The 9,886-nt window shown below is 45.4% G+C and overlaps 1 protein-coding gene across 1 annotated transcript; it reads right to left on the bottom strand.

Moving 5' to 3' along the window:
- Window positions 1-4,202: 4,202 nt before the first annotated feature.
- Rps29l5 (ribosomal protein S29 like 5) lies at window positions 4,203-4,560 on the bottom strand. Its single transcript, XM_039098146.2, has one exon. The coding sequence runs from the start codon at window positions 4,510-4,512 to the stop codon at window positions 4,360-4,362; it is 153 nt and encodes a 50-aa protein (XP_038954074.1). The 5' UTR covers window positions 4,513-4,560; the 3' UTR covers window positions 4,203-4,359.
- Between the last annotated feature and the right edge of the window lie 5,326 nt (window positions 4,561-9,886).

Here is a 9,886-nt window from a genome sequence, read left to right as displayed (position 1 = left end):
TGTGTGTGAGTGTGTGTTTGTATTTGTGTGTAAATGTGTTTGTGTGTGTGTTTGTGTGTTTGTATGTGTGTGTATGTGTGTGTTTGTGTGTGCCTATGTATATTTGTGTGTGTTTATGTGTGCCTGTCTGTATTTGTGTGCGTGTATGTGTGTTTGTGAATTTGTATGTGTTTTTGTTTGCCTGTATGTGTGTGTGTGTGTAAAAGCACAAACCACCTAATAGATGCTACTTAATTTGTATTTTTTATTTTCATTAGTATCATTTTGTTGTTTAAGACAGAGTTATTTTGTATAGCCCTGGTTGTCCTAGGCCAGCCTAAGCTGTCCAGGCTGGCCTTGACCTCAGAGATCTCACTACCTCTGTCTCCCAAGTGCTGGAATTAGAGGCCTGTGCCTCCCACCCACTCACCCCCACCACACCCCACGCCTGGGCTAGTATCACTTCTTTTTATTAATTTTCCTCTTTCCTGTCATTCCCTTGTGATTTCTTTGTAATTGTGTGTACTTTCTACATCCTTTTTTTCCCTCTTTCTGAGACAGGGTATTTCTGTGCAGCTCTAACTGTCCTGGACCTCACTGTAAACGATGTTGGTCTCTATCTCTATAGAGATCCACCTGCCTTTGCCCCCTGGAAATCTTTTTCTTTCCTTCTTTCTTTTTTAAATTATCTTTAATCTTTTTACAGTCCAGTCGTTATCCCCCTCCCAGTCCACCCTCCTAAAGTTCCTCATCCCATTCCTCTGAAAGGTTGCCCCCCTAGACACAAAGTTTAGAGCAGAACAGGTTAGGCCCCAGAATTGTATGTTCCAGGAAGCCTCTCCTAGGGCTATAGAATAGGTAATTACATCAGCCGGTTCAACAGCTTTCTCCCAGGAACTAGCTGACCATGAAGTTAGATTAGAATCTTAGAGAATAATCTTGAGAAGCAGGAAGCAGCTTCTCTCAGGAACTAGCAGACCATAAAGCTGAACAATCTCGAGAAACAGAGAGCTTCTCCTTGTGATTTTTCACTGGTATTCTCCACACTTTCCAATGATGCTATCCCTGCCCCCTCGGGTTGTGGTTTCTCCCTTTAAATACCCTTTCTCCCAGCCTCTCGGGGTTGAACTCCACTGCCCCTGTGTGGGATATGAGTTTCGACCCCAGTGCACTGGTTCCTATCGATAAACCTCATGTGATTACAGCAAGGATGGTCTTGTGTGAGTTCTTGGGGGGTCGCGTCATCCCAAGACTTGAGTGAGGGTCTCCCCACTCCGGGGGTCTTTCACCTCCTTCCTCCCGGCCTCTACTACCTCTCCCCCCACCCCCAACTCCAAGAAGATGTCCTTACCCCCTCCACTCCCCTGGGGCCTCAAGTCTCTCAAGGGTGAGGTGCATCTTCTTTGAGGCCAGACTGGGCAGTACTCTGCTGTATATGGGGGATGCAGGGTCGGAATGACACTCATATCAGCTAGTGTATGCTGCCTGATTGGTGGCTCAGTGCATGAGAGATTTTGGGGGTCCAGGTTAGTTGAGACTGCTGGTCTTCCTATGGGGTCGCACTCCTCCTCAGTTTCTTCCAGCCTTTCCCTAATTCAGCCCCAGGGGTACCCGGCTTGTCTCCATTGGTTGGGTGTAAGTATCTGCATCTGACTCGTTCAGCTGCTGGTTGGGCCTCTCAGAGGGCAGCCATGCTAGGCTGCTGTCTGTAAGCACACCGCAGCATCAGTAATGGCATCCCCAGCCTCTGCCTGCTAGCACTGGGACTAAAGGGATGTGCTGCCTTCCCTGACTCTGAGTCCTTTTCTTAATTACATTTAGACTTGTTGCTGTTCTGGAAGTTGTGGGAATATTAGGAGGCAGAGTTACTAGAGAGGGTGGGTCCTGAGAGCCTCCACTTCTCCTTCTCTCTGGTCTTGAGAGTGGATGCCACATGACCAGTCACCTCACTCTCTGGCCACCTCACCTTTGTTGCATATAATAGACTATTTTTTCGAGCTGTAAGCCAAAATAAATCCTTCCACCCTGAAGTTGCTTCTTGATAAGTATTTGGTTGCAGAAATGAGAAAAGTAACTAAAATAAATTTTAGGAAAGAAAATAATAAATGTTTTCCTAAACAATATTCAAGTTGCTCACATAATCTTAATTAATAGGAATGGTTTTTGTGCTTGGTGTGAGATCAGAAAATAAATACAGGTAAAAATATAAAATCAGGGCTGGAGAGATGGCTCAGCAGTTAAGAGCACTGATTGCTTTTCCAGAGGTCCTGAGTTCAATTCCCAGCAACCACATGGTGGCTCGCAACCGTCTGTAATGGGATCCAATGTCCTCTTCTGGTGTGTCTGAAGATAGCTACTTTATACTCAGATAAATAAAAAGAAATAAATCTTTAAAATATATATATATATATATATATATATATATAATCATAACATTGCATTCTTGCGGTATGAAGAATACCACACAAATGGTACAGTATACTCACACTTTATACGTGTGTGTTATATTTCTAATGATACAAGATCACACTATGCATAATATTTTATTCAAGATGCATACTTTCTACTTGGCTATCTGTGGGACTTACAGATCAATATGTTTTTATCTCCTGCCTGAACACAGTGGAGATTTCCCAAATGTCCTAATTATATTTTTTTATAGCTGGTTTGCACAAATCAATGTCAGGACAGCACCATGAAGGGGCCTGTGCCTGGGTAGTTTTCTTGGTATTTTGATTGACTCCTTTTTGGCTTAATTCACGTGCAGAAAATTCAAAGATCATAAGTGTACGGTTGAATGAGTTTGGACACGTGTATAAACCTAGAAAACCAACATCCAAGTGTGTGTATCTCTCTCTGTGTGTAGGGGGTGCTCACAGAGATAAGAAGAGGGCATCAGATCGTCGGAGCTGGAATCACAGGCATTCACGCACTCCCAATATAGGTGCCAGGCTCTGAATGTTGGTCCTCATGATTGATTAAAAAGCCCTGTTAACTGCTCAGCCATCCCTCCAGCCTCAAACATTTTCTTATTCTTTCACAATTTCGTATGTGTGTGTGTGTGTGTGTCTGTGTCTGTGTCTGTGTCTGTGTATGTGTATGTGTGTGTGTGTGTGTGTGTGTGTTCTTTGATGACAAGAGTCCCATTTTTATGTCAGCTCCGTGGTTTTGAGTAAGCCATTAGGTGTATGGCTTTGGTCTAAGATGATGTAAGAGAGATGGCATATTTATCCCATGTATCTATACTGGGTGTGAGAGAGAGCTTACTCAAGTCACAACAATAAAAGTATTCCTATGGGAATACTGGTGACTGGTTTGGACCAGAGGCCTTCATGTACTTAAACTAGCAGTAGGGACGATAAGTCCAAGAAACAATACAGACAGAATAAGACTGGCTCTACCACAGTATTTGAGTTTCCAGGTGCCACCTGTGTTTGTGGTGTCTTATCTGAAAATATTTTTTGATAAATTAACACACGGAGAAGAAGACAGAACCTTTCATCTTAATTGCTAGGTGGTCATTAACAGCCTAAGTCTTCTCCACGAATATCAAGTTATCAAGCCAGGAATATGGCCTTACTAGTGGAGCATTTGCCTAGCGTACACAGAGCCTCAGTTTCCATCCCCAGCACTGCTTACACTGGACCTGGTGGGCGCATGCTTCCCCATCCTAGCACTGGGGAAGTAGAGGCAGGAAGATCAGAAGTTCAAGGTCATACCCCTGATCGGTGGTGAGTTCACAGCCAGTCTAGACTACACACAATGCTGTTTCAAGAAGTATAAAGTGGGGGTTGGGGATTTAGCTCAGTGGTAGAGCGCTTGCCTAGGGAGCGCAAGGCCCTGGGTTCGGTCCCCAGCTCCGAAAAAAAGAACCAAAAAAAAAAAAAAAAAGAAGTATAAAGTGGCCAGAAACTAAACACAACACGGGGAAAATTAAAAGATGGGTTCAGCTTTGACTCTGGTAACAAAGGAATCAACTAAGCGTTCTGTTTGTATTAGTGACAGTAGAGACAATACGAGGTGTCCAGTCCCATCCACCGCTGGCTCAGAAGTAAAAACGATCAACTTACGTCGTCTTGTCTTTTTTAACAGCCATGGAAAGAAAAATCTTGGAACAAGACCAGTTTGGTAAGAACTCACTGGTCCAAGGGTATTCCCAAGAATCCCAACGAGAGTAGAAATGACCATTATCTGACTCCTAAAGGCTTCTCCATTTAAGAGCCTTTTCTTTCTTTTTTTTTTTTCTTTTTTTTTTTTTTTTTTTTTTTTTTGAGGCCTTCAGTTTTTTTATTCTGTGTGCACAAAGACTAGCATGATTGGTATCACAGGGTAGACAGTTGGTTTCACTGGGTAGACAGTCGAATCATCCATTCAGGTCGCTTAGTCCAACTTAATGAAGCCTATGTCCTTCGAGTACTGACGGAAGCACTGTCGGCACATGATCAGACCGTGGCGGTTAGAGCAGACGCGGCAAGAGCAAGAACCCTGGCCGAACTTCCGCGGGTGACTCCAGTAGAGCTGCTGGTGACCCATCTTGCCTTCAGACGCCCAAGGAGGAAAAAGCGTAAGAGCCTTTTCAAGCTTGCTCTGGACACTAGAGTTTCAAAGAAAACATTAATTGTGGAGCATGGTGGCCCATGCCTTTAATCTCCCTCAGTACTCCTGTATCTCTGTAAGTTTCAATGTCAGCCTGGTCTGTAGAGCGAGTTCTGGGCCAACCAGAGTTAGAAATTTAAGACCCTATCTCAAGAAACAGGCAGCAACAAAATCCTAAACATTGGTCCTGGGCTGCCTGGAATAGGTAGTTCCACAGAGGCCTTCCCCCCGGCCCCCCTGCAGGGAGACCCCCGAGAATCACTGCTGTGGGTATTGTTTCCCACGTGAAACTGACTGAGAAGTCCCCTTCTGTTTCTGTGATCTAAGCCTGACCACTCCAAGTGCCCTTCAGAGGAAGTCAAGTGGGCTTCCTAAGTAAGGCCTCTGAGCAGAACTGACTCCCTGACCTTGCTGCCAGGAAAGAAATGGCTATGAGAACAGGCATTGAGGAATCAAGAACTCAAGTAAGTTGGATGTCTGAGACACTGAGTCTCTTTGTTGTATGTGACATTGTCCCTAGGAACAAGACTGGAGCTCTGGGCTATCTTGGGTGTATTGGAGGGGGGAGGACTGGGTGGTAAACACAATACAATAAATGTCACATTCCAGCAAAGGAAGACTTTTCAGAATTGACATGAATCCATACAGAGTCACAAGCAGGGAAACTGGAAAATGTGTAATTTAATATTTCTCCACCCTACCACTCTTCCCCTCTCTCTGTGCCAGATAACTTTTTGTTTTGTTGTAAAGAGTTGTTTATTTTACATATGGTCTTCAGACACACCAGAAGAGGGCATCAGATCCCATTACAGGTGGTTGTGAGCCACCATGTGGTTGCTGGGAATTGAACCCTTAACCACTGAGCTATCCTCCAGCCCCAGATAACTTTCTTTTGAGGGGTCCTGTGCATGGTAGAATATTTTTCAGCTCTGCCAAATACATGCCAGTAGAGCCCATGTCCACGTCCTGTGGCCCCTTAGCGACAACCAGAACAATTTACAATCAAAATTGCCCCACCCCCCATTAAGCATGGCTTGGTGATATTTACCTTTAATCTCAGCACTCAGGAAGGCAGAGGCAGGTTATAAGTTCAAGAGCAACCAGGACTATCTAGAGACCCTGTCTCAAAAAAGGGTGGAGGAGGAGGAGAAGGAGAAGGAAGAGGAGGAGGAGGAAGAGGAGGAGGAGGAGGAAGAAAGAAGGAAGGAAAGAAAGAAAGAAGGAAGGAAAGAAAGAAAGAAGGAAGGAAAGAAAGAAAGGAAGGAAGGAAGAAAGAAAGAAAGGAAGAGTAAACCTTAATATCTGACTTCCTGGGGCTGGAGAGATGGCTCAGCGGTTAAGAGCACTGACTGCTCTTCCTGAGGCCCTGAGTTCAATTCCCAGCAACCACATGGTGGCTTACAACCATCTGTAATGAGTTCTGATGCCCTCTTCTGGTGTGTCTGAAGACAGTGACAGTGTACTCACATACATGAAATAAATAAATCTTAAAAAAAAAAAAAATCCCACCCTAGCGTTTAGTACCAAAATCCTGAAAAAAAATTAAAAAAAAAATCTGACTTTCTATGCCCATGCCTCTAACATGCCCATATAGCACACATGCACACACAAGTTCACATGCACATAAAAGTAATATATGGTCTTTTTATTTGTTGATAAGTATCCATTTGTATGTGTATCCCCCTCGATTCATACTTCTGCCAGCAGCCTGACTGCTTAAACAGACTATCAGAAGCTGAGCCGGTGCCCTCTGAGCTTTCCTTGGGTAAATGTCTGTTTACACTAAAAAGAGACCAAAGTTCAATCTGGGAGCCAGTGAGTTCCGTGGGCTTACTTGCAGAGAGCATGGGTGACCCCCAAGCAACTGCATCCCCGGGAACTGGCCTAAAGTGGACAACAACTTCGCCATCGCTGCAGTTAACCTTCCAAAAGTTATAAATCTTATCACTGCCTGAAGCCATGGGCAGTTAGGGCAGAATTATATTCAGCTGATCGGAGGTGCTGCGGGCAGGCAAGAATGTCTGGAGTCTCAGGTGAGGGTCAAAGAACTTTTGTTGTTGTTTTTCCGAGACGGGGTTTCTCTGTGTAGTCCTGGTTGAAGCTCGGAACTCAGAGATCCGCTCGCCTCTGCAATCCGCTCGCCTCTGCGTCCCAAGCACTGAGATTAAAGGTGCTCGCCACCACCCGGTTCACAAAGTACGTTTAAGGTTAAAGCAATTTCCCTGACAAAGTCTCAGGAGACAAAGAACCGCCAAAGAAACCACTGAATTTGGTTTGTGTTAACCGTCCACCGCTGGGCGTGGGACCTGCTCTGTAGAGTGATATTCCCGGTGATACTCAGGTCGGAGCAAAGTAAGTTTTCCTTTTTGAGGGGTAATCAGTTGGAGGTAGCTTCTGGGTTAGGGATGGAGGACCTGTGTCCACTTCACCTGTCAGAGCTGGGACCCCATGTGGCACAGGACTATGCAGGCCATGGGCGTGCTGCCACAGTCTCTGAGAGTTCATATGTGCGTTGGCCCTGCTGGGTTTACTACGTAAGGCCTTCTCCACCCCTGAGGACAGTGACTTCCAAGCTTATGGGATAGAATTTTGCAACCGCTCAGCTCCTATCACTTGTTTTACGATGTTTATCTCTTGTTTTCCTCAGACATGGTTTGAGAAGCAAAGGACCCTACATGCTATGCATAGAGAAGAGCCCGTGAATTTATCAGGAGATGACACAAATGAGAGACCACCCCCAGCTGCTCAGCGGCAGTATGTCAACCTAGCCACTCCCCAAGTCAGTTGTCCCCCTTTCTCTAATCCCGGCTACCGTGACCACCCACCTCTGCCTGCCCCTCTTAGATCCCAGGCATTTGTTCCTTGGGATTCCTGTGGTATCTTCGGGAGACAAGTTCCAAGCACTGTGATCACGCGGGCCCCAGAAGCTGTGTGTGCAGCAAAGACAGACCCCTGAGGTCCCTCCGACTTACGTGAATCACTCACTGGAACAGCCAATTGCAGGACAGGGTTTCTCAGATACCCCGCCTCCTTTCTATCCGCCTGATGCAGAACGTGAGAAAGGACACTCTGGGGACCCAGAGTACATCGACAACATACCTTCTATCATGCAATGGTGGGACAAGGGCCGCCTGGATCTGATTGCAAGATGAAACCCTCTGAAAAAGACGTAGTTTGTTCTGTCATCCCTGTGAGGTTCACCAGAGCCTTAAGTTCCTGTAGTTCATTTCCTTATGTGTATCCTCACGGCAACGGGTGAACATTTGTGTTAGTTTCACGATGAGGTTATGATTATTACTATGAACATTTGTGCACGTGTGTTTGGGTGGACTTTATTATTATTGTTATCAAATACATGTTACTAGAAGTCTACTTATCGGATCATGTGGTAATTTAGTGTGTTTTACTGGGAGCTGGATCTAGGGGACTATATCACTATCTTGTGCCCTAAATCTTTTACTATTTAAGAATTTTTTAAAAAAGATTTATTTATTTTATTTATATGAGTACACTGTAGCTGTTTTCAGACACACCAGAAGAGGGCATCAGATCCCATTACAGATGGTTGTGAGCCACCATGTGGTTGCTGGGAACTGAACTCAGGACCTCGGGAAGAACAGTCAGTGTTCTTAACCACTGAGCCATCTCTCCAGCCCTATTTAAGAATTTCATGTCAAGTAATTTGATTAAGTCAATCCCCATTCCCCTCCAATAACAAAGTGTTTTTAATAATGTTAATTATTCTTTTAGAGGACCTGAGCTGGGGACCCAACCCAGGGCCTTGCGCTTGCTAGGCAAGCGCTCTACCACTGAGCTAATTCCCCAACCCCGGGTTTTCTTTTCTAATATAATATATCCTGATTACAATCCCCCTCCTTCTACTCCCCCCAGTTCTTCCCAATCTCCCTCCCACCCAGATCCACTCCCTTTCTATCTCTCATTAGAAAACAAACAGGCAAACCTGGTATTGTGATACATGCCTTTAGTCACAGCACTCAGGAGGCAGAGGCAAGTGAGTCTCTGAGTTTGAGGCCAACCCAATCTACAAATCAAGTTCCAGGCCAGTCGGGGCTACACAGAGAAACCATGTCGAGAGGGAACAAACAAATAAACAAAAAACCCACTAAACTGGGAACTATGACACATGTGCAAAGGACCTGGGATAGCCCTGTGCGCGTGCTGCCTCAGTCTCTGTGAGTTCATACATACATCAGTCATGTTGCTTCCTTGTTTCCCGGGCGAACTCCATCCCTCTGGCTTTTATACTCTTTCTGCTTCCTCTTCTGCAGGGTTCCCAGAGTGCTGAGATGGGGGATTTGATGGTGGCATCTCAGTTAAGTCTGAGTGTTCCAAGGTCTCTCACTCTCTGTATAATGTCTGGCTTTGGGTCTCTGTTTTTGGTCCCATCGGCTGCATCTCTGATGATGGCTGACCAGAAAATATGCCTGTGTGTATGAATTCTTAAGAGAATGGACGGTCGGATGCTTTTGTTCCTTGCGATCAGGCCTCCTGCTGGATGATACTCTTGGAGTCTTCCTAGCAGTTCAGAAGACTGTGTTTCCGTCCATCCAGAAATACGGTTCAGATCCTGTTACTTTAACCAACAAGTGAAGTCCTGCTGTTTCATTCCTATGTTCACAAGGTGCTGGTCGAGAGGGAAAAGTTCTCGTCGAACTTGAAGCCTAATAATTTACTTTAAAAATAAAATGGTGTTGGTAAGGGCTCGGTATGGTAGCACATACCTTTAATCCCGGTAGAAGCAAGTGGATCGCTAGAGTTAGAGGCCAGTCCGGGTTATAGTGAGTTCCAAGCCAGCCAAGGCTACACAGAGAGACCAAAAACAAAACAATAAAAATTCAGGGTGGGAATGTGTGTGTCGCAGCATGGATGCCAAGTTTAGGGAACTGGTTCTCCCCTTCCACCATAGGGGAATCCAAGAGTCAAATGCAGTAAGTACCTTCTTTATCCACTGAGCCATCTCTCCAGCTCCATCTATTGACTTCTAACTAGCACCTATGAATAGGACTTCCTGGGAGATGGGAGAAGCTGATATCAAGGGATTCTTTTAGGGTGAGTGACTAGAGCCCTGCAGAGGTCTCTTCCTCAGGCACTGTCCTAGTTAGGGTCTTACTGCTGTGAACAGACACCATGACCAAAGCAAGTCCTATAAGGACAACATTTACTTGGGGCTGGCTTACAGGCTCTGAGGTTCAGTCCGTTAACATCAAGGCAGGAACATGGCAGCATCCAGGCAAGCATGGTGCTGAGAGTTCTATCTCTTCATCTGAAGGCAGCTAGGAGAAGACTGGCT

The sequence above is a fragment of the Rattus norvegicus genome, chromosome 19, assembly GCF_036323735.1.
Source record: "Rattus norvegicus strain BN/NHsdMcwi chromosome 19, GRCr8, whole genome shotgun sequence".
NCBI classification, from domain to species: domain Eukaryota; kingdom Metazoa; phylum Chordata; class Mammalia; order Rodentia; family Muridae; genus Rattus; species Rattus norvegicus.
This window is presented reverse-complemented; position numbering and strand designations above follow the sequence as displayed.

What these genes read in the sequence shown, in the direction of transcription:
- Rps29l5 (XM_039098146.2), bottom strand. Translation starts at nt 4,512, where the DNA reads ATGGGTCACCAGCAGCTCTACTGGAGTCACCCGCGGAAGTTCGGCCAG.